This window comes from Entelurus aequoreus, linkage group LG23, assembly GCF_033978785.1.
Source record: "Entelurus aequoreus isolate RoL-2023_Sb linkage group LG23, RoL_Eaeq_v1.1, whole genome shotgun sequence".
In the NCBI taxonomy this organism is placed as follows: Eukaryota; Metazoa; Chordata; class Actinopteri; order Syngnathiformes; family Syngnathidae; genus Entelurus; species Entelurus aequoreus.
In genome coordinates, this window is record NC_084753.1 from 18,455,348 (window position 1) to 18,481,059 (window position 25,712).

Genomic DNA, 25,712 nt, shown 5'->3' on the forward strand with positions numbered 1-25,712 from the left:
ATACAAATTTAAATGTCCAATATACACATTTAAACGTCCAGGAGAGATACAAACTCTGTAGAAGTTTAACTTTAGTGTAGAGTTAAAGACATGGCTGTTTCCTTCCGCTTCTTCGCCCGCAGTCTCCTTGACATGCCGACAGCAAAACATGGTGAGACCGCTGGTCTTGCTATACCATCTAGGATAGGGGTTATTAACCATTTTGACTTTGGGGCCCAACTTTCCAAGTTTCACCAAAAAAAACACCATTACATGGTATGTAGACCGCAAGGAAGTGTCTTAAATGTAGAAAAAAAATCACAATATGACCCCTTTTAATAGTGACTATAGAATCCCTTTTGGACGTATTTTGTGTTTGGACTTGCACAATAACTAAAAAACCTGTTTGCTTGTGTGTATTTCAGGGTGGCTAAGTGCAAATCCATTAAAATATGATGCTTCTTTTTCCTTTCGTCGCTGTGAAGAAATGATTCATAGAGGATGGGACACAGGTGTTGGGCCTATTTAATGTTCCTGTTCAAAAATGGATTGGTAGTTTTATTATTCGGGTTCCAATGAAAAGAGTACTTGCAAGTATCTCTAAGCAAACTTAAGTAGTGTATAAAAAAGGACATTTTGTTCCATTCAGGGTTTCCCCCCCCCAATACATTTTAGCTGTGTTAAATGAATAAACACCAAATTCAACAGAGTCCTGTATAATAAAACATTCACAATATATAACTATTGTGTATATTTAAAATGATCGCAAAGAAAAAACACAAATTTTACTATTGAAAATGTTTAAACCTTATTTTTTATCCCATAAGTACAATTTACTATAGGCTAATGCAATAATTTTCTGTTAAAATTTCCATTTTGACTACAATATATTAATTTTGTCCCAAAAATAGTGCTACTTTTCCCATCAGAAAAATGTATTTCAATTTCACAACTTAATATTCAAGTTTGTGTCACCACTTGTTAGATTTGGAAAATAACAAAAACTGTGAAACAATGTAAACAGGTGGTATCCAAACTTTTTCCACCGAATAAATACCAAAAAAAAATTAGGATAGAGGGACACTTTCAAGCGTTTTTTACACTAAAGATGTAAAAAAAAATTTTGAGGAAAGTGTATTAAGTCCACATATTAGGTTTTTTGTTATAGGTGGTGAAGAAAATGGGTTATATAATGAAATATCTCATTAATAATGTTTTTGTTTTATATATTTTTTGTAATCTGCCAATGGCCAAGAAAATAAAACAAGCTGTGAAAATGAAAATGGCCTTTGGACATTGGACACTCCTAATGTTAACATACATTCAACAGAATGTTATTAGGATTTTTTTTTGTATATTCAGTCTAAATTAGTTAAAAAAATTATCTGAATATATATAGAATTATTTTACAGCATATTTTGGAAAACTTGAATGTTTTGTTGTTGGGGATAAGTGAATGTAGATATTTAAAAGACTTAGTATGTACAATATGGTAGTTGAGACATTAAAAAATAATTTAGTTTGTATTAATGTGCAAATGTTTTGGTAGATAAGGCACTGAGGGGGCACAGTTCAATTGTACAACCCCTGGAAAAAACTGGAATCATCAGACTTGAAAGATGTTCATTAATTTTTTTTTTATTTCATAGAAATGACACAAAACTAGAGTCGTTTCTGGCTTTAAGAAACACAAAGTCAAGAAAAAAAATCTAAACAATTTGTGGTAGTCTGTAACCGTTTTATTTTTAGAGCAAGCAGAGTGGAAAAATGGAATCACTCAATCCTGAAATTTAATGATGGAATCACCCTGTAAATGTTCATTTCCAAAGGTAACACCTGCATCATATTAGATATGTTCATTAGTCAGCAGTCCAAAAGGAGTGTTCACACCTTGGAGCGCTGTTGCACCTGTTGGATTGTCATGAATCATGGCTCCAACACAAGACATGTATGAAAGTTGTAAAAGGCAAAGATACTGGTAGACCAAGGAAAACATCAAGACTGAAAACTTGAAACAATATGTCTTGAAAACAGAAAATACACAACGAAACAAATGGGTGGAACGGGAGTCACTGTCTGTGACTGAACTGTAAGAAATCGCCTAAAGTAAATGGGATTTAAATACAGAAAAACTCAACAAAAGCATTCATTAAAACCTAAACATAAAAAGCCAAGGTTCCATTGGTCTAAGGAAAAGTAATCGTTGGTTATGGATGACTGGATGAAAGTCATATAAATCATGAATCTGCATCTGAATTTTTGTTTGATGCCGTTCCAATAAGATTTATGAAGACGACTGCCTGAAGAAAACATGCACATTTCCACAGTCATTGACGATATGGGGAGATGGATGTCATTACATTAATATTTTCTGAAAATATATTTGGATATGATGACATAATTTTTAAGATGACAATGCATCTTTCCATACAGCAAAAACTAAACACTTTAATTGAAGAAAAATACATAAGGTCAATGTATCCGGATCTCAATCCAATTAAAAATGTGTGGTGGAAGTTGAAGAAAATGTTCCTTAACAAGACTCCAACCTGCAAAGCTGATCTGACAACAGCAATCAGAGAAAGTTGAAGCAAAAGTGATGTAGAGTTCTGTTTCCATGCCTCAGAGAAAGCAAGATGTTATAAAAGCCTGAGGTGGTGCAACAAAGTACAAATGTTGTAAAGTTTTTTCGTTTGTTTTCATGATTTCATGTTTTTCTCAGAATTATACCATCATTTTTTCACTCTGCTTGATGTAAAAATAAAACTGTTACTGACTACTACAATTTATATTCTTGATTTATTTTAGTGTTTTTTTTAAGTCATAATTTTGCCATTTGTAATTACTATTGTTTTGTTTCATTTTGCTAGTCATTGTATATCGACAATGACATTGTGTAATAAAAAAAAAAAACCCTGTGACTTCAGACACATTTTTAACAAAGCCATTTGTTTGCATTGCAGGGGGATGTCCTGTCAGCCCAAATGACTCTTGATGCTCATGGCTGCCCTGAAATCTGAACTCCTTAATGGACCTCAGGTCCTCATTTTTAGCATTGTAGCATGCGTCCTAAAACTGGAATGCAACAGCAAGTGTAGTCAAAACCAAACAAGCCTCATGTTTGAAGCCTTTTGCACTGTTTAGGGCTCAGTAGCGATTACTAAACAGTTCATATAAGCACATATGTCCTGAAAAGTCAGTGTTTTCGGTTTTCTAATCATCCTACATGAATGATGTAGAAATTCTAGCCATAGTGACACATCCTTGTAGCTGTGATGGCCACTACTTCCCCTCTAGACAAGGATCAGCCCCTCCTGCAGCTCCAGGAGGTGGACTCCAGTCGTGTGGTCTGTCCTGTCCTGTCCCCCATTCTCAGCGCGTCCTCCCCTGGTCTGTCCCTCGAAACCAGCCAGCCCATCTGTATCCCCTCCCCTTACACCGACCTCAGCCATGACTATACCACCATCCCTTTCTACAGTCCAACTATCTTCTACGCCAGACCGGGTCTTTCAGACTGCTCCTCTGTGCACCAGTCCCTAAGGCCCTCCTTATTCTGGCCGGGCCATGGCCACGTGGGCCCACCGGGACCACTGCACCCCTCCCAGGTACGGCCTCAGCACATCCAGCCGGTGCAGAGTCCATGGGTGGAGCTGTCCCCTGCGGACAGGGACTTGACTACCAGGTAGGACGCTGCATTACTTCTTGACCCTTACATCGAAGCATCAAAACAGTGCTTGATATATGTAAAAGCAAGATCCCGGTTGATTTTTCCCAATATACAATTTTGTCCCCAGTCAAATACTTATTGATCACTACTTTACACCACACAAAATAGTCATAACAAGACTTAAAATTAATTTAGAAAAATACAAGATGTGTAAGTTCAAGTCAATACATTATGAACTTTGACATTTTTCTGTTATCTAAATTTTTTCGCCAATGCTCTGAAATGGCATTCCTTCAACGTAGCAAGAACGCTATTGATTTTTAACTTAATGCCGTCAAAACAGCTTATGGCAGCTGGGGTAAAAGGCCAAATTTGCACTTTGTTAGTATGTTCCGTGTCACTTTTTGAACTTGAAGATTGCACCATGGCAGAGCAAGCATCCTATATCAAGATGCTTAAGAGAGCACAAGAACCCTGTTGATTTTGAACAATATATATGATGAAGTGCTTCAAGTATATTGATTGATACTGATTTGTCACATCTTCGCTATTCGCAATGGTTAATAGTAATCAAAACAAGCACTGTATTGGTTTTGAACTTACTCGATCCAAGTAACTTAATATCTGTAGGAACATATTTGTAGGCAGTTTATATTTGTTGTCACTTTTCTTCTAGTAAGAAATTTAATCCAAATATTCGAGAGGTGTGAATCTTTGGGCACCCAATGATTCAATCCGATTCCTTGGGTGACTATTCAATTCGAAATCGGTTCTCGATTCAACACGATTCTCACTTCTCGCTATGTATTATTTGGTATAACAGTTATAAGGAAACCTTTTCAAAACAGGTTACAGGTTAAAGAAGCTCCTTCTGGTTGCATTAGATGGCCCAAAAATGCACTGGTATTTTTAAAAATGTATTCTTTAAAAAAAAAAAAAAAAATTTTTTTTTTTTTATTGATTGTTTTAATAGATTTCTGAAAATTATGAATCGATTTAGAATCGGTATGAATAGGAATTGTGGTTCGGATGTGAATAGATTTTTTTTGTGCATCCCTGATTATTTTACTATGTTGGACAAAGAACACTATTGATTTTGATACATTTCCAATGCATAAGGTAGCAGAAGAACCCTATTGATTTTGAACAATATCAATATAGTGCTTGCTTCATATAGTCGGTGTCCAAGTTATACCTGCACATGGACTGTCACCTCACCAGTCATTGGGGCAATAACTCTATTTATCTTTTTAAGTGTAGATGAGAGCCAAATCCAAAAGTTAAATCAGCACATGCCTGATACTCTACACTGGGTGCAAACTTCAATTCAGTGACATGAACGCATTTCAAGTTTTGTCCATCATAAATCGTAAATTTGCTGGTTTGTTAGCAAGAGGAGGAGTTCCCATGACAGCGAGGATGTTGTGGGGTCGTCGGGTGGAAAAGCAGACCTTCACTTCTGTGCTGTTTGCCATGATTATGCTTCTGGCTACCATTATGGCGTGTGGTCCTGTGAAGGGTGTAAGGCCTTCTTCAAAAGGAGCATACAAGGTGAGAAACGAGAACACATCTACTGGTTTTGCAAATTCATAGCAGCATACCATGCATTGTTGATGCTATTTCAGGCCTTTGTTTTCTCACTTTTGCTGCCGTTTTCTGCATTTTCATCACTATTTCTCTGTAGATTTTGGCACATTTTGCGTAAAAATTTCTGAGTGGGAACAGTAAGTGGCATATGTACGAAAAGCTGAGTAGAGATAATTTATGCTAAAGTGAAACCTTGACTTACAAACTTAAACACGGTTCGTAAACGTAAAAGTTTGTATAATGAAGCAAATTTGTCCATAAAAAACATGTAAATATGAATAAAGGGTTCCAGCCTTGACAAAAGTCCATATTTTAGTCAAGGTTTGTACACTTTGAACACAATATAAAGTGAGTTACAGTACTGTATATCAAATAAACCTAGCAATGGCGGAGATGGATCAACTTTCTAATAATAACAAAGCCAAAACAACAACAACAGCTGGCTGAACTGTCCTCATACGCAGCCACCCTGCTGACACGCACACATACTGTCACTAGCCTTGTGATGCACTCAGTTTTAAATCACACAACCCCCTTAACTTTAACAACCAGGTCACTACAATGATTAGAAATAAAAAAATAAAAAAAAAACATTAGGGTTCGCGGGAGGGCTGGAGCCTATCCCAGCTGCACTCGGGCAGAAGGCAAGCTACACCCTGCATTAGTCGCCACCTAATCTCAGGGCTGACAAAGATAGACAACATTCACACATTAGGGACAATTTAGTGTCATCAATCAGCCTATACCCAACGGTTTTTAACCGTTCCATCGTCTTAATCAGGCCTGGGCAATTATTTTGCCTCGGGGGGCCACATTTAGAGAAAAAAAGTGTTCCTGGGGGCCGGTATGTCTATTTTTAGGAACACTAATACAAAACCTCATCATAATGTCTGATTGAATGCTAAAAACATTATGACAGACCGCCTTAAAAAACAGAATGGAATTTTTAATTTTTTTACTAAATGAGACAGCCAGAATGTACATGAAAATAAAGAATGTGGGATTTACAATATGAACTATAAAGGATAAAACATTTAATATTGACAACATGTCACACGCCCTCTCGATCGACATATTTTACAATCAAGCGAAACAATGCAACAAAAATGCAACAAACACAGCAAAATATGAGCGCGAAGGGTAAAAAAACCCACCTACAATCTGATATGTCTGATATTTCACTAAGCTTTAGAACTTTGTTGTGAAAATGTGCAGTGAAAACATCACTGCAGATCATAATGGCAGCTACAGTTTCCTTCTTAAAGATCCAAAATAATTTTTTGGGAATGTCCGGCGGGCCGGATTGAAAAGGTTAACGGGCCTCATGTGGCCCCCGGGCCTTAATTTGCCCAGGTCTGGTCTAAATGTTTAGTACATTCAGTACATGCTGTCTTTGTAGATGTTACCAAGTAAACTATTAGTAATTTTTACATTTCAGCTATTTTTTACTAAAAAATACAAATATATAGCGGACATGGCGCAGGAACATTATAGAACTGCCTTGCTACTTTTGGTATTTCCTCTTATTTGGAGAAGTGCTAGCATCCTAACTTAGCATGCTAACGCTTTATACTAGCATATTAGCTATTGTATGTTTGAACCAGAAAATGGTGGATTTTGATACTTGCCATCATGTTATAAGTATGGTAACTTCTCTTATGTTAGCATGCTAATGTTTTATGCTGTCAATTTTGTTCATTTAATTTGTGTAAACCTTAAAATGTCTTGTTTTCGATACTTGCCGCAATCTTAGAAGTGCGCTAACTTTTCCTACCTATGTCAACATGCTAATGTGTTATGCTCGCATTTTAGCTAATTTTATTAATTTAAACCTAAATATCTTGGCTTTTGATACTCTGTGCCATCTTGGAGGTATGCTAACCTTTCCTATGTCATCATGTTAACATTAACATGCGACTATGAATAAGTTATGCTACCATGAGCATCTTATAAGTATATGTTAACTTCTCTTATGTAGGCATGCTAATGTTTTATGCTAGCATTTTATCTAATTTAGATAATTTAAACATGAAATTCATGGATTTTCAGACATGTCTCTAACTTGTAAGTATGCAAAATGTTTTTGTTATAACAATTATAGTTAGCATTGCTAACTTTTATGTTAGCATGCTAACCTTAGGCCAGTGGTTCAGCATGTTTTTGATTGGTATGTGATTCGTAAATGAAAAAGTTCATACAATGAGGGGTTTGTAAATCGAGCTCCTAATGTACAGTATATGGAAACGAGTTTTAAATTTTTTCACAAAGAATGTTTTATAAAGACCAACATTTCCCAACTAATTGAATCTAGTTATTTTCTCTCTCATCTTTATCTGTCATTTTTGATTCAGGCCACAATGACTACATCTGCCCAGCAACCAATCAGTGCACCATAGACAAAAACCGACGCAAGAGCTGCCAGGCGTGTCGCCTTCGTAAATGCTATGAAGCTGGCATGACCAAATGTGGTGAGACATGTTTCAAAAACGTTTTGTTTCTTATGTTTGTTTTATTGCTAGCTTCATATTGTGCAATGTGGTCCAGGCATGCGTAAGGAGCGTGGGAGCTACAGGAACCAACAGAGGAGGCGAGTGAGCGCTCTTTCGTCACAAAGCAGGACTCACGAAGAAAAGGTGTTAGCTGAACCAGTGGCAGGTGTCATGATTGAGCTCCACCCCCCTGCGCTGACCCCAGAACAGCTCATAGGACGGATAATGGAGGCGGAGCCACCTGAGATATACCTGATGAAGGATATGAAGAGGCCGCTGACAGAAGCCAACGTCATGATGTCTTTGACCAACCTTGCTGATAAGGAACTGGTTCATATGATCAGCTGGGCCAAGAAGATACCAGGTGGGTGTGTCGTATGCGGTGAGAAGAATTTTGACTTGCAATATTCATAGTCATCTGGGCGGTATATGTTTCATCTAATGTCCACAGGGTTTCTGGAGCTGGGACTGCTAGACCAGGTGCACCTGTTAGAGTGCTGCTGGCTGGAGGTGCTGATGATAGGACTGATGTGGAGGTCCGTCAACCACCCAGGAAAACTTGTCTTTTCACCAGACCTCAGCCTGAGCAGGTATCTTAGCAGAAAACTTATTTGCCTGTGGGAACATTGAGAGTCAGGCTGTTAGAACGGGCCTGCAGATTCAAATGGCTAAATAGAGTAATAATCAAGTGCAATTAAATGGCCAAATAGAGTAATAACCAAATGCAATTAATGGGCTTGTATGCTGTAATTTTTAAGCACCACTTATTTTTTTTATATTTTACTGTGCAAGTCCAACTACTTTCTGCCATGAAAATACAGCTTTTATGCAACAAATAAAATGTAAACGATCTCAAATCCTTCCAGCAGCGTACACCAAAATGCTATCTCTATTAACAAGATTTTCCCATTCAGAAACCCCTTCCAAAAATAAGTGTTATTGCTTCTAAGTAAGAAAAAGTGAGGTAGGAACCTTAACACCGTGAATACATCTCAGACTATAGAATGGAATAACAAGGCATACAGATAATAACAAGATATAGCGGAGCATTGCGCGATATAGACAATATACGATTTAAATTATATAAATTCGGCTGACGATAGAGCTTTTTATTACTATCGTTGTATCGTGATAATGCATGTTGATGACACATTATAGCGGTGTCCCGACAAGCAAACAAACACAATGTAGTGTTCTCACTAGCAGCTAACGTCCCTCACAAAGCAGCTTCTAAATCATCAATCCTCAACTCAATGGCGGCAAAAACTATGTTTCTAACAGGTATTATTATTGCTGGAGGATAAGGAATAGCTAAACTTGCTACACTACACACCCTAGGTCGATATCAGAATCAGAAATACTTTATAAATCCCAGAGGGGAAATTAAGATTTTCAGCACAATCCCATTCAAGAGCAGACAAACATACAAGGAGACAGAACAGGATCGCTGACGGGTCTGCCAACTTCCGGCGCCCCTTACAAAAAAGGTGAGAAACAGGTATAAGCCTGGGCCCTGGAGAGGGGGTCCAGACTGAGGCCAAGGGAAAAAAAACTCATAGCCATAGTACACATAAGCATGTGTGTAAGAGGGAAACATCACTATGTTAACTGCTAACCACAATCTAGAGTTGTTGAATGTAAAAAAAAAAGGTGGCCGGACCGATACAAATATCGACAGTAACAATGTAATCGATATACGAGCTATACGACAGCGGTTAGATCAATTTAAAAAACAAAAACAAAAAAAACATTTAGTCGTTTTTGTTATCGTCTACAAACTCAGGAAATATGTCCCTGGACACGGGAGGGCAAAAACCAAAGTATTTAAATCCGTGCCAATAACTAGAACATTTTTGATATCCTGTTTTTTGTGTGGTTACAATTGTGATCAAAAATTTAATCATTCAATGTTCTAAAAAATGTAAAGTATCGGTATCAGTAGGGATGGGAATCAGCAAGAACCGGCTCCGAGGGTTTCGATTCCTGGGATTCATTTGACAGTTTTGTTAAAGATTCCCTTTTTGATACTTGTGGGCACGCATGACGTCACTACACACGGCGCCGATCAGCAGCACAGACGTTATAATTATTAAGGAAGACAAGAGAGCCATTTGTAGTACCGTATTTTCCGCACTATAAGGCGCACCGGATTATAAGGCGCACCTTCAATGAATGGCATATTTCAAAACTTTGTTCATATATAAGGCGCACCGGATTATAAGGCGCACCTATGCATCCATTAGCTGGAGCTGCCCTAAAGGGAATGCCAACAAATCAGTCAGATAGGTCAGTCAAACTTTATTAATAGATTACAAACCAGCTTTCTGACAACTCTGTTCACTCCCAAAATGAATAAACAGCTGTTTTATTATTTTCCCCGAGGTAAAGTCAGTGACGTGGTGTTTTGTTTATCTTTTAACAACAGCAAGGTATAACATGTAGTGCAACATTTATATCACACAGTGGAGGGGAACTTTTCCCTGATTCAATAAACACTAAAAAACAGTGATACTGTTACGGTAAAACAAACGTTAGTGCAATCACCATATAGTAACACTCAAAATAGTTCAGAGCAATAACAATATATCAATAACTCAACGTTGCTCAAACGTTAATGTCACACAACACAACACACAAAATAAACATGTAAAGCTCACTTTATGAAGTTATTCCTCATCCACGAATCCCTCGAATTCTTCTTCTTCAGTGTCCGAATCAAACAGTTGGGCGAATACGGCATCCAACATGCCCTGCTCCGTCTCGTCGAAGTCGTCATTAATCGAGTCAGTGTCGCTGCTGCTCTATTACCGTGTTCTACTGCGTGACTGATCGTCTTAAGTTTAAACTCTGCGTCGTAAGCGTGTCTCTTAATAGGAGCCATTTTACATAAACAAACAAATGGAAATCAAAACCAGCATGCACCACGCGCTTCTTCTTCTTCTTCTACGGGGGCAGCTGCTTACCGCTACGAGGGAAAATGAAGTTGGCGGCTGCTTACAGTAGAAGAAGAAGGGCTTCTTCTTCTATGGGGGAAAAAGAAGTTGGCGGCTGTTTACCGTAGTTGCGAGACCTAAACTTCATGAAAATGAAGTTTAGGTTTGTTGTGGCTCAATATTGGTCCATATATAAGGTGCACTGGATCAAGGCGCACTGTCAGCTTTTGAGAAAATTGGAGGTTTTTAGGTGCGCCTTATAGTGTGGAAAATACGGTACTTGCAAAGTGGATATTGCATCAAATTGAGAAAATACTAGCAGAAACATAAGCAGCATGTAATAACCTTGAATGAATGACACGTTTCCGATCCCCTCCGAGACGGAAGTGACTCAACACCAGCAGCGGCGTCAAAGTCAGCACGTCTGCTGTTAATACTGCAGGCAACTAACAAACTAACGCTGCCTATCGTGGCAAAACATGCCACTATTAACTGTAAACGTGAAATGAATGCTTCTCATGCATCACATGACAAGACGGCGTCTGACTGGCTGTTTGCACGCCACCTTCCTGTCTAAGAGGTGTTCTCCACAGCCGGAGACACCGTGATTAGTCAGAAAGATCTGGGGCCGTACTTATCAAGCTTCTTAGAATTACTCCTAAGAAGTCTGCTAAGAGTTGACTTAAGAGTAAATAAATTCTTCGCTGAAAGCTGCACTTAAAAGTTAGTTATCAAGCGTTTTACTCACACTTTCAGCGAAGTGTAGGACTGAATCTTAAGTGTCACACTCAGAGCTGAATTACGACATTACTATGTGCCGTAAACGGAATTTTAGGTGACGTCATTTCTGTGTCCATAGAAATGACCAATCACGGAAGGGAATCCGTTGTCTAAGAATAAAGAAATATCTTGGAAATATTTAAGTGGACAATGGGAGTGTATATTTTGACAATAAACTACAAAATAATACAAAACAAACTAGTCCCCGCCGGCATTCACGCTACCGCTCCCTCTCTTCTATCGCCCACACACTCACTGACGTCACTCACCTCACGGCCACACACATACGCTACTGTCATAACATTTTCTTTCCAATTCATTAATTAGGCAACTCATTTGAAACTGGTGTGGGTGGCTCTATATATACTAGCCCACTGCAGACACATGCAGAAATCAACAAGGAATCGAAAAGTATTAAATCTGTGACAAAAATAATATCCGCTCTGTCTAAACGATACCGTTTGATCAGCTGCTCGTCATCAAAAAAAAAAAAAACATTGTTCCGTTCCCTGAACGTTCGCGCACGTCTCTCTCGCCTCAGTGCCATCCCCTGCTGGCAACTCCTAACCACTTAAGACACCTCTGAAGGTCTCTTAAATATTGTGGAGAGTAGGAGTGATTCTTAGACTTAAGAACGTTGATAAAAAGCTTTTATTCTTAAGTTTGAGAGTAGGACTAAATTTCGCAAATTCTCGAGACTTAAGTGTAAAATGGCACTCTAAGAAGCTTGATAAGTACGGCCCCTGGTATGCTTCCCAAAAAAGCCGATGTGCTTAAATTTATGCAAAATAATGGTTAACTTTCATAGTTTATGTTTGAAAAATTGCACAGCTCTATTTGACTTGCTTATATTGGTCTTTGACTGACGTAGTTGTACTTACTTTTGAGCGCACAGTATATATACTGTATATACATTTAAAAAAATATTATGCAGTACGTATTGCACTATTGCAGGAGGCTGCAATATAAATTGTGATTTTAGATTTTAGGCCATAATGTCCATTCCCAATATATTGTATCCAATACTTTATGGCCAGTAATGACAATCTATACTGATTTATACATTTCAATAAACAATACTGTTTCACCCTAATGCTGCGTTTGAACATTTCATATTCTTCCGCATTGTTTTTCCCCCGTCTTAGGGCTTCTATTGGTCTTAAAATTTTACAATTGGTGTCAGCCTCCAAGATGTGTCCTGATCATACCCGTTTTAACAACAAATCCCTTTTTTTTTGTCCTCCTTTCCTGATGTCTTCCCGGCCACAGTTTTTACTCAGATGTTGCGCCCCCCCCCATATAAACAAAAACAAGTTACAAGTTACTTAATTCAATCAAACCAACAACGTGAGAGAGATGGATGCACATGAAGACGATGGAAAGAGAAGAAGAATAAATCGCTGCCAAAAATCCAAACTGCGTGTATTAGCTGTGAATCTTTGGGCACCACGCAATTCGATTTGATTCCTGGTGGTAACTATTCGATTCAGAATCAATTCTTGATTCAAAATCAAAACTTTTTAATAACATTGGGCGCCAGTTCTATGATTAACTACATTTCTAATCCATAAAATAGATGAATAGTTGTGATAAATTCCTATATAACTTGTTTAAGAAAATTCTGCCCAAACATTTAATAAAGTAAAAAAAAGTAAAATAAAATATATATGTATATATTTAAAAAATTAAAAAATATTTTTTTTTTATACATATACATATATTTTTTATCTATTTTTGATTTTTTTTAAATCGATTCAGAATCGTTACAAATAAGAATCCGATTCCATGGATTCCAATGCCTTTTTTGAGAATTGCGATTCATTCTAAAATCTTTTTTTTCTTTTGACACCCCTCATGTATATATGACAAATAGGAGATTTTTTATCCTTATCTAAAGATGCTATCTGTAACATCAAGGAAGAAATGACTGAGCAAGCTTAAAAAATGTTCTTCTCTCTAGGGGCGGCGTACCAGAAAATAGTTGAAAAGCACTGGTCTAGGCCAATAATAATTGTTTTTGTTTTTTTGTTTTTAAAGGTGATTTCTAATGAATTAAAATCCCTTATTTTTGTATATCTTTTATTCAACTACATATCAGCATAGCTCATGTATTTGTCATTTGGTGTTTGCTAACTGCGTGCCTACCACAATTATTATTATGACTTTTCCATTATTATGGAAACACAAATGTGTATTTGTTATTTCCAATTGTACATGTCACCTTTGTACTGTATATACATGGTGCCTATACAGTATAATGACAAAGGTTGTGTTTGTGTGGTAGAGAAGAGGGCAGCTGTGTGCAGGGCTTTGCAGAGATCTTTGACATGCTCGTTGCCGCCACGTCCAGGGTGAGGGAGCTCAAGCTACAGAGAGAGGAGTACGTCTGCCTCAAGGCCATGATCCTCCTTAACTCCAGTGAGTCAACACACACACACCTGCTGCAACACAAATTTGAGCGTCCAGCCGTTCAGTGGGACAAATGTGCATGTTTGTGTGTGTTGTGTGGCAATTGGGCCGCTAGAAGGTGAACAGGGTCGAGGTATCGGCATCGCTGCAGACCCGTTGTCCTTTGAGCTTTGCCTCTAAAAAAGTTCAACAGGGTCGTGTTTTTTTTCATTTTTTTGCACTGTCTCCTCCAGCACAGCTTTCATCATGGCTCATTATTTGTGTAATAGCTGTGAGTCACAAAATGAAAAAAAATCTAAATAAAAGGAGCCCTTTGACTACAGTTCTGCTGACCAATGCCAAAACATATTTTTTTTGCTTCAATGAATATATGTGGTTAAATTTTAATGGGTATTTTTGTAGCTGCTTTTATACGGCGCCGTTTTTTTCGGAAGAGATAAAATGTCTATTGGGGTCGGTCGCTTTCCATTGGGATTTCACTACATTGTTTTTACTCTTTCCACATAAAGGACAAAGTGGGAGCTACTTTTATATTATCTGCTTTTTGTTTACTTAATAACTTGCTAAAACCAATGTAAGTCCAAATGTGCTTTGTAGTCTTAAATACTTAACTCAGTTTTGTTATAGAAGCCAAAAGCAATTAGTAATTTGTAATTGTTTTGATTAGACGCCTTCTTTAATTTTGTGTTTTGAATATGATAAGCGCCGATAAAAAATGGCCTCTAGACCAGTGGTCCCCAACCTTTTTGTAGTTGCGGACCGGTCAACGCTTGAAAATTAGTCCCACGGACCGGGAGGGTGGGGGGGTTTATTTTTTTAATTTATTTTTCATAAAGAAATACAATCATGTGTGCTTACGGACTGTATCCCTGCAGACTGTATTGATCTATATTGATATATAATGTATACATTGTGTTTTTTGTGTTGATTTAATAAAAAAATTTAAAAAAAAATTTTAAATTTTTTTTTTTTAATTTCTTGTGCGGCCCGATACCAATTGGTCGGCCCGGTGGTTGGGGACCACTGCTCTAGACCACACTTGGTTCTAGTGATGATGTTCGAAACCGGTTCTCCCGATTGTTCGATAAGAAAAGAACAGATTCCATGGATTCCAATGCCTTTTTGAGAACCGGTTCCCGTGATCAAAGCCACTATATTGTATTTTCGCGACCATAGGGCGCACCGTATTAAAAGGCGCCGTGTCAGTTACGGGTGTTATTTCTGTATTTAACATAAATAAGGCCCAGCGTATTTTTGGGCGCAGGCATGGTTAAACATACGCTAGCTTAAATCATACGCTAGCATGCAAAAAGGTAGCAGGAGCAAAGCTGAGTTCGGTTGTACTTTATTGAAGTATTTATCAATGTACTCACATTATTTTTTGATCAATCCTCATCCACAAATCCATCAAAGTCCTCATCATCTGTGTCTGAAATGAACAGCTGGGCAAGTTCTCCATCAAACACGCCAGATTCCCACTCCTCATTTTCAAAGTCAGTCTCGTTGTCCATTAGCATAGCAAGCTAGCACAACTCTTGCCCCGTTGTGCGTATCGATTCGCTACCGTGCTGGTCCCCTTCTTCTCCACAGTGTGCTTCACCGGGATGTCGAAAGTGAGCGGCACCTTGTCCATGTTGGTGATGTGTTTGTCTGCAATGTTTTTATTTACAACGCACATAGCAGCTCTATATGCTCACTGCCTTTAGCGTCCTCTCTCACCTGAAACCTTCACCCTATAACGGCCGCAAGCTGTCCTCATTCACGTCCGCTTTTCTTCCATATAAACAGTGTGCCGGCCCAGTCATATAACATCTATGGCTTTTGGAACTCAGTGCACACACAACAACCTATTATGTTAAAGTTAAAGTGGCAATGATTGTCACACACACACTAGGTGTGGTGAAATGTGTCCTCTGCATTTGACCCATCCCCTTTTTCACCCCCTGGGAGGTGAGGGGAGCAGTGAGCAGCAGCGGTGGCCGAGCCCGGGAATCATTTTTGGTGATTAAACCCCCAATTCCAACCCTTGATGCTGAGTGCCAAGCAGGGAGGTAATAGGTCCCATTTTTATAGTCTTTGGTATGACTCTGGATTCGATAAGAGATTCGATAAGAGGATTCGATAATAGGTTCGAACTCGACAATTTCTTAACAAACATCATCCCTACTTTGGACACCCCTTGTTTTGGCTAACCAGAAAATCATTGATTCCTTAAGTGATTTTATTTTATCCAGGTAAATCAGATTTACAGACTGTAAAAGAGATAGATTATAGCATGGGTGCACATTTTCAGCTGTAGTCCTAAAACATACTGAACAAAAATAAACGCAACACTTTTGTTTTTGCTCCCATTTTTCATTAATTGAACACAACGATCCAAAACTTTTAGAATATACACAAAAGACTTATTCCTCTCAAATATTGTTCACAAATCTGTCTAAAGCTTTGTTAGTGAGTATTTTTAATTGTCAAGATAATCCCATTCCATCTCACAGGTGTGGGATATCAAGATGCTGATTAAACAGCATGATTATTGCACAGGTGTGCCTTAGTTTTAGTTAGTTTAGTTTCAAGTTTATTCACAATACCATAAAACAATTACAATAGTAGTGAATATCATTTAAAGATATTGGTAAGTGAAAAGGTCCCCCAAATAAGCTAGAAGAAGCTTTTGACAGGGGGTCCAGAGGACAGTTTATATATGGCATGATGAAAAATGGTAGCAAGCACAACAACAACAACAAAAAAACAAAAAACAAAACAAAACAAGACAACAAAAAAACAACAACACTATATGATAAACACAAGATAATAATACTAAAGCACGCATACACATACACACATGCATTCATTCGACCATGCAAAACCCAACAGTAGTCAACCCCACATGAGGCATTAGAGATAGGTGGTTAATAGGTAAGTTTTCAGTTTCTTTTTGAAGTTGGAGAATGGATACAGCATCTTGAGGCTCTCATTAAGCCGGTTCCAAATCTTAGGTCCCCTGCATACAACACTTCGATCGGTACAAGCCAGTAGACGATGTTTACCTGATATCAGATCTAAGTTACGAGTGTTGTGGGCATGCTGGGGATGGTAGATAGGAGCCAAGCTACAGAGCCTAAGATTCAGCCTGTGGATGACTTGATAGGTTAAACAAGCATTTTGATAAATATTGAACTCTGTCAGTCTTAAAAGATGATAATTATGAAATAGATGTCGAGTGGGGGCATTAAACTTGGACCATGACAGGGCCCGTATGATTTTCTTTTGCATGGATTCTAATTTGTGAAGGTAGGTAGGGATGGTGTTACACCAGATGACATTACAGTAGTTCAGATGTGGTTCAAAAAGAGTTTTATATAGGGTAAGTAGAGCATACAGAGGAAGATAATGACGAAGGTGAAAGAACAGGCCAACATATTTGGATAATTTGTTTAACAGATGGCTAATGTGACATTTGAAATTGAGATATTCGTCAATGATGACCCCCAGGAATTTTGTGCCCACAATAAAAGACCACTCTGAAATGTGGAGTTTTATCACACAGCACAATGTCACCGATGTCACAAGTTTTGAGGGAGCGTGCAGTCGGCCTGCCAACTGCAGGAATGTCCACCAGAGCTGTTGCCCGGGAATTTAATGTTCATTTCTCTACCATAAGCTGTCTCCAAAAGCGTTTCAGAGAATTTGGCAGTACATCCAACTGGCCACACACCCGCAGACCACATGTAACCACACCAGCCCAGGACCTCCACATCCAGCAGGTGCACCTGCATGATCATCTGAGACCAGCTGCTGCAACAATTGGTTTGCATAACCAAAGAATTTCTGCACAAACTGTGTAAGACCATCTCAGGGAAGCTCATCTACATACTCGTCGTCCTGATAGAGGTCTCGACCTGACGGCAGTTTGTCGTCGTAACTGACTTGAGTGGGCAAATGCTCACATTTGATGGCGTCTGGCACGTTAGAGAGGTGTTCTCTTTGTGGATGAATCCCAGTTTTCACTGTTCAGGGCAGATGGCAGAAAGCGTGTGTGGCGTTGTGTGGGAGAGCAGTTAGCTGATGTCAACGTTGTGAATGGAGTGGCCCATGGTGGGGGTGAGGTTATGGTATGGGCAGGCGTATGTTCTGGACAACGAACGCAAGTGCATTTTATTGATGGCATTTTGAACGCACAGAGATCCTGAGGCCCATTGTTGTGCCATTCACCCGAGACCATCGCCTCATGTTGCAGCATGTCAATGCACGACCCCATGTTGTAAAGATCTGTACACAATTCCTGGAAGCTGAAAACATCCCAGTTCTTGCATGGCCAACATACTCACCAAGTCACCCATTGAACATGTTTGGGATGCTGTGGATACGACGGCGTGTTTCAGTTCCTGCCAATATCCAGCAACTTCACACAGCCATTGAAGATGAGTGGACCAACATTCCACAGGCCACAATCAACAACCTGATCAACTCTATGCGAAGGAGATGCACTGTGTGAGGCAAATGGTGGTCATACTGACTGCTTTTGTGACCCTCCAGACTCCAATAAGGCAAGACTGCACATTCCAGAGTGGCGTTTTATTGTGGGCAGCCTAAGGCACACCTGTGCAATAATCATGCTGTTTAATCAGCATCTTGATATGCCACACCTGTTAGGTAGGATGGATTATTTTAGCAAAGAAGTGCTCACTAATACAGATTTAAACAAATTTGTAAACAATATTTCTGTTCAGTTTCAGTTTATTTCGAACATGCATACAATAAAATGTAATGCATCACATATTTCCAGTTGTTTCATTACAGCACGTCCGAAAAGGAGTAGGAAGAAGCTTAGCTTATTTAATCCTACCCCTTTTCATACCATAGCAATTTTATCCTATTTCCTTGTTCTCTGTAACATAACAGTGAAAAAATAAATAATAAACAAATAATATACCATAGTAAATAAACACATATTAAATACATCAATAATATTTGTCTCAAAAAAACAAATTGAAAAAAAAAAAGGGTTCAAGATGTTCATCATCATTTTTGTTCGGTGTACTTTGTGAACACAGTCTCTTAAACTGAATCACATTGGTGCTTTGTTTGATTTGTTTAGTTAATCCATTCCATAATTTAATTCCACATAGTGATATGCTAAAGGTTTTAAGTTTTGTACGAGCATACAAATGTTTTAAATTCGATTTTCCTCTAAGGTTATATTTCTCTTTTGTTGAGAAGAATTGTGTATTCTTGGATAGCAGGTTATAGTTTGTTTTGTACATAATTTTAGCTGTACCAAATCGTTGAATTTCAATATTTGTGATTCAATAAATAAAGGGGTTGTATGTTCTCTATATCCAACATTATGTATAATTGTAATTTATCTTTTTTGTAACACAGTTAGTGAATGAAGCGCACATTTGTAGTTGTTTCCCCATATTTCTACACAATAACTCCGATATGGTAACACTAGTGAGCAGTAAAGAATATGAAGTGATTTTTGGTCTAGAACATTTTTTGCTTTATTCATTATTGACATGTTTCTTTTTCTTATGTTGTATATTGTTTACATGATATTTCCAATTCATTTTATTATCTTTATTATACCGAAACATGTTTTCTTTTACCCTTTCAATGTCTACTCTGTCTATCTGTATTTGTGTTTGACTTTGCCTACTACTGTTTTTTTTAATAATTTTTTTTGTCCTGTCCAGCTTCTCAGGCAAATCATATAGTTGATGTAGATGCCCATATCGGCTGTTTAGATTTACTTTACAAAAGAGAAGTGTAGGATACTTCTCTTGTTGCCTTATTTGTATTTGACTTTATTAAATGTATTTATATTATCATTTGGTGCAGCCGGGCTGGAGCAGGAGGGGATAGAAAGAGAAAAAAAGGAAGACAGAGGGGGAAATTGTGGGGACAAGAGGGGGATTAGACAGAGAGACAAAAACAACAGCAAACACAACAACAACAACAACAACAACAACAGAGCAACATCAGCACATACGATATGTACAAATATGATGGTAAAAGTGATAGCAAAGAAGCAGTTAGTGAAATAAATGATAATACAGAAATGACAATGAGCTTTATTACACTACAAATGGAGCAATACAAATACTAATAGAAATAGCGCTATTGATAATGAACAATACCAATAATTTACCTCTATTATCATCAATACAGTTGTTCGAATGCAACAATACATATACGTAATGATAACTAGAGATACAAAAGAATGCAGAAAAATGGAGGGGAAGAAAGAGAAGCAACCTACATTAACCTTGTAGATTGTTATAGTAATAATAGGTTAAGCTTTGTCAGTGTTAAGTTAAAGTTAAAGTACCAATGATTGTCACACACACTCGGTGTGGTGAAATTTGTCCTCTGCATTTGACCCATCCCCTTGTTCACCCCCTGGGAGGTGAGGGGAGCAGTGAGCAGCAGCGGTGCCGTGCGCCCTGTTACCCAGTTTCCCCTAGAGCAACAACGTTAATATATGTTTGATGAAACATGATTATGTGCATGAGTGTATGTATGCATATGTACTTGTATATGTACAGAATGTGTATATGTGTTTGTACAGTCAATGTACAGTATATGTACAGTATGTGTACTGGGTATATGTATGTTTGTACAGTGAATGTATATGTACAGTATGTGTATATGTATATTTGTACGGTGAATGTATATGTAGGTATGTACTGTATTTGTGTATGTATATGGGAGCGTAGGTACCTGTGTATGTGTGTTCCCTTCTACTGTTACCAAATAGCATTATTTTAGTTTTACTCAGATTCAAAGATAGTCTGTTTTTGTCAAACCATCTTTTTAATTTGTTCATTTCTTCTGTTATTTATATTATCTTGTGTGTTTTCTCCTGAACAAAACACTTGTCATCTGCAAATAATACTAACTTTTTGTCCTTTGTCACTCTACAAATGTCATTTTATATTGAAATTGAACAATTTTGGTCCAAATATTGATCCCTGAGGTACGTCACAAAATATTTCCAGCTCTGTAGAAGTGTGTTCGCCTATCTTCACGTATTATTTCCTGTTGGTTAAGTAGCTTCTAATCCAGTTCAATACCAACACTCTGATTCCATACCGTTCTAATTTGTCTATTAAGATGCTATGATTAATTGTGTCAAATGCAAAGGAATAGGTATTTTGTGTATGTAGTAAAAGTTTTAGATCTTTGAGTTCAACTCGTGAAAAATGGGAGCAAAAACAAGTGTTGCATCTATATTTTTGTTCAGTATAAAACACAAACACAGAAGTATTTAATATCATGTTAAAACCACACAGACACAAAAATAAAAATAAAATAATTACCATATGTTCTCGACTATAGAGTATATAAGCCGCACCCACTAAATTTTAGAAAAATAATAATACATGTATTAGCCGCACCAGACTATAAGTCTCATATATGAGTTATTTACACATACATATTTTGTAAATACCATAACATACCAACTTTATTTATGAAGCCCTTTAAAACATTTTTTAACATACCTTAATTGTTTCCTAACGGTGTCTGTAACACGGCATTAAAACGGCTGACAATGAAGTCATTGTCTCGGACCTACTAGCTGCGGAAGCTGGCTCTCCAATCAGCTAAACAGACTCAGAAATTCCACTCCACTTTACTGAGGAATTTATGAAACAACACAAACAGAATGCCATTGTAAGTTAATAATACTAACACAGACACTTGTAAAAGTGTTGGCATATTAGCTATTGTTAATAATGCTAGCTTCATTGCATTTTGGTAATGCGTACAAATATGCATGAAAACACTCCTAGGGCGATTTAGTAAGTAAGAATTGTTTTAGTTATACTGTAAAACTTACAAACGTTGCTTGGAGTGATGAATGAAGAGTCAGAGTAGAAACGCTATGGACGATTAGAAGGTGAACTGGCACTTCTACTTCCTGTTCATAGCTTTAAACAGCAGAAATCCACATTCACCCAGCAGGACCTGCAGTGAGCAAACTCGTCCAAAAGATGGCGCTATAGCGCAAACAATAACACTTCCATGTAAGTGTATTTGCTTCTGTTTAATGTAAAGTATTTGCTTTACCAGCGAAGAAAAATCCATAAATTAGCCGCACCATTTTATAAGCCGCAGGGTGCAAAACGTAGGAAAAAAGTAGCATCTTATAATCCGGAATCAAAGTGACGACATGACTGTGAACTTTTAAACAATTTAAGATGCATTTTAAAAGTGCAACAAGTGTGACACAATATATATAGGGAGTCTTAAGAAATATAAAAAAGTATTTGTATGAGTTATGTATAACATATATTAATATGAATTAAATCATTAATAAAAACACACATTATTATTAATCATACATACAGCACTCCTAATACTAATAGTATAAATAATAATACATATACACTACCGTTCAAAAGTTTGGGGTCACATTGAAATGTCCTTATGTTTGAAGGAAAAGCACTGTACTTTTCAATGAAGGTAACTTTAAACTAGTCTTAACTTTAAAGAAATACACTCTATACATTGCTAATGTGGTAAATGACTATTCTAGCTGCAAATGTCTGGTTTTTGGTGCAATATCTACATAGGTGTATAGAGGCCCATCACATTTGTGGGGTCAATTAAACGCTCAAAATGGCCAGAAAAAGAGAACTTTCATCTGAAACTCGATAGTCTATTCTTGTTCTTAGAAATGAAGGCTATTCCACGAAAGTGTTTGGGTGACCCCAAACTTTTGAACGGTAGTGTAAATCATAATACATATAAACAATAAAAGAAATAGACAGACATAACAAGCTAGTACTTTACAGAAATTTATGGAACTTTTGAATGAAAAAGTTTCCGCTTAGAAAGCAATATATCAAATGTCATCTTTGCTGCCAATTTTATTTTATTGGATTCTCGGTTTCAACATCTGATTTTACAGGCCCAGAGAAGTCATTAAACCCCTCATTTTATTTTGTAGCGTGTAATGAAATCAAATACGCCACGAAAAAACCCTAGTTTGATGGGATTCGGTGCTGCTAGTTTGGGGGTATCTGACGCACACACAAAAAATCCTTTAACGTTAATTTTTACATATTTGGAGCTGCAAAAAAAACACTGAAGGAGCAAGCGTCTTGCCTGGCAGGAAGAAAGGGACCTGGTGTTCACAGGTAAAGGCTGACAGGAGGATGTTGTGATGTGATGTGCTTTGCTGCTGACAGTACGAAAGTGTTCCCTCAGGAGATGATGGACAGCAAAAACACATGTTGGATTCCTTCAGTGGAACATAAAGATAAGCTATGATTTTCACCGGTATCCTCTTCTTGCTTTAATACCGCATACTTTTCAGAGCTCTCTTAGGCTCTGTGTAAATCTTATATTTTCCAGCCTGAACTGATCAGTCCCTTCATATTTTTCTTTGTTTTAATGTTATTTCACACAAATAACACTATTCATTGTTATTATTATTATTATTATTATTATTGGAGTATCCCGATCCAATGTGGAAATCGGTCAGATTTTAAATCAAAAACAAGTTCTCCTATTATATTGGCTTGCATCTAAAATCTCCGATATTATGTCTGATACAAGCAGTCCTGCAGCCCGTTTACTGTGCAAAGCTGGACAGCTACTTAACATCCAAATGGCCTCCAATAAACACACACGGTTGGTCTTTTCTTCTGTTTTAGTCAAGTTATTTACAAAAGGTAAATATGATAGGCTAAAGGCTACTAGGAGCAAGCAGCTATACAACAGCTAAGCACAAAATACAGAGTGTCCTTAATTGAACATTATTGCAGTCTAAAACAGCCCATTTGTCAATATAAATAAGTATCAAATAATTATAGTTGCATATTACTTACACATACAAAGTCTCCAAGGCTAAAGCCTATTGAAAAATATCCAGTAACAAATGTGTCAGCATCATTGAACTTACTTTGTCATGAGTTTAAACTAATGAATTATTGTGGCCATTAGGTGTCGCTAAAAAAAACACTCCACTTCAAGACTGCTTAAGTTCCATCCATTTTCTACCGCTTGTTCCTTTCGGGGTCGCGGGGGGCGCTGGAGCCTATCTCAGCTACAATTGGGCGGAAGGCGGGGTACACCCTGGACAAGTCGCCACCTCATCACAGGGCCAACACAGATAGACAACATTCACACTCACATTCACACACTAGGCCCAATTTAGTGTTGCCAATCAACCTATCCCCAGGTGCATGTCTTTGGAGGTGGGAGGAAGCCGGAGTACCCGGAGGGAACCCACGCAGTCACGGGGAGAACATGCAAACTCCACACAGAAAGATCCTGAGCCCGGGATTGAACCCAGGACTACTCAGGACCTTTGTATTGTGAGGCAGACGCACTAACCCCTCTTCCACCGTGCTCCCCACTGCTTAAGTTATAGACGGTTAATAATACAAACCCTGTTTCCATATGAGTTGGGAAATTGTGTAAGATGTAAATATAAACGGAATACAATGACTTGCAAATCCTTTTCAACCCAAATTCAATTGAATGCACTACAAAGACAAGATATTTGATGTTCCAACTCAAACTTTATTTTTTTTGTGCAAATAATAATTAACTTAGAATTTCATGGCTGCAACACGTGCCAAAGTAGTTGGGAAAGGGCATGTTCACCACTGTGTTACATGGCCTTTCCTTTTAACAACACTCAGTAAACGTTTGGGAACTGAGGAGACATTTTTTAAGCTTCTCAGGTGGAATTCTTTCCCATTCTTGCTTGATGTACAGCTTAAGTTGTTCAACAGTCCGGGGGTCTCCGTTGTGGTATTTTAGGCTTCTTAATGCGCCACACATTTTCAATGGGAGACAGGTCTGGACTACAGGCAGGTCAGTCTAGTACCCGCACTCTTTTACTATGAAGCCACAATGATGTAACACATGGCTTGGCATTGTCTTGCTGAAATAAGCAGGGGCGTCCATGGTAACGTTGCTTGGATGGCAACTTATGTTGCTTTAAAACCTGTATGTACCTTTCAGCATTAATGGCGCCTTCACAGATGTGTAAGTTACCCATGTCTTGGGCACTAATACACCCCCATACCATCACAGATGCTGGCTTTTCAACTTTGCGCCTATAACAATCCGGATGGTTCTTTTCCTCTTTGGTCCGGAGGACACGACGTCCACAGTTTCCAAAAACAATTTGAAATGTGGACTCGTCAGACCACAGAACACTTTTCCACTTTGTATCAGTCCGTCTTAGATGAGCTCAGGCCCAGCCAAGCCGACGGCGTTTCTGGGTGTTGTTGATAAAGGAGAGTTTTAACTTGCACTTACAGATGTAACGACCAACTGTAGTTACCGACAGTGGGTTTCTGAAGTGTTCCTGAGCCCATGTGGTGATATCCTTTACACACTGATGCTGCTTGTTGATGCAGTACAGCCTGAGGGATCAAAGGTCACGGGCTTAGCTGCTTACGTGCAGTGATTTCTTCAGATTCTCTGAACCCTTTGATGATATTACGGACCATAGATGGTGAAATCCTTAAATTCCTTGCAATAGCTGGTTGAGAAAGGTTTTTCTTAAACTGTTCAACAATTTGCTCACGCATTTGTTGACAAAGTGGTGACCCTCGCCCCATCCTTGTTTGTGAATGACTGAGCATTTCATGGAATCTACTATTATACCCAATCATGGCACCCACCTGTTCCCAATTTGCCTGTTCACCTGTGGGATGTTCCAAATAAGTGTTTGATGAGCATTCCTCAACTTTATCAGTCTTTATTGCCACCTTTCCCAACTTCTTTGTCACATGTTGCTGGCATCAAATTCTAAAGTTAATGATTATTTGCAAAAAAAAAATGTTTATCAGTTTGAACATCAAATATGTTGTCTTTGTAGCATATTCATCTGAATAAGGG

The 25,712-nt window shown here is 38.0% G+C and overlaps 1 protein-coding gene across 3 annotated transcripts in view; it reads left to right on the forward strand.

Moving 5' to 3' along the window:
• Positions 1-25,712, forward strand: part of esr2a (estrogen receptor 2a) — a 135,536-nt gene that overhangs the window by 91,957 nt on the left and 17,867 nt on the right. For 2 of the 3 annotated variants that reach the window (XM_062034596.1, XM_062034595.1), the window contains 6 exons: positions 2,943-3,661; positions 5,037-5,197; positions 7,585-7,701; positions 7,778-8,086; positions 8,174-8,312; positions 13,720-13,853. In XM_062034596.1, the coding sequence (XP_061890580.1) occupies positions 3,255-3,661; positions 5,037-5,197; positions 7,585-7,701; positions 7,778-8,086; positions 8,174-8,312; positions 13,720-13,853 (1,267 nt within the window). In that variant the 5' untranslated portion in view covers positions 2,943-3,254. The remainder of the gene's footprint in view (positions 1-2,942; positions 3,662-5,036; positions 5,198-7,584; positions 7,702-7,777; positions 8,087-8,173; positions 8,313-13,719; positions 13,854-25,712) is intronic. The other variant, XM_062034597.1, reaches the window with a different exon arrangement.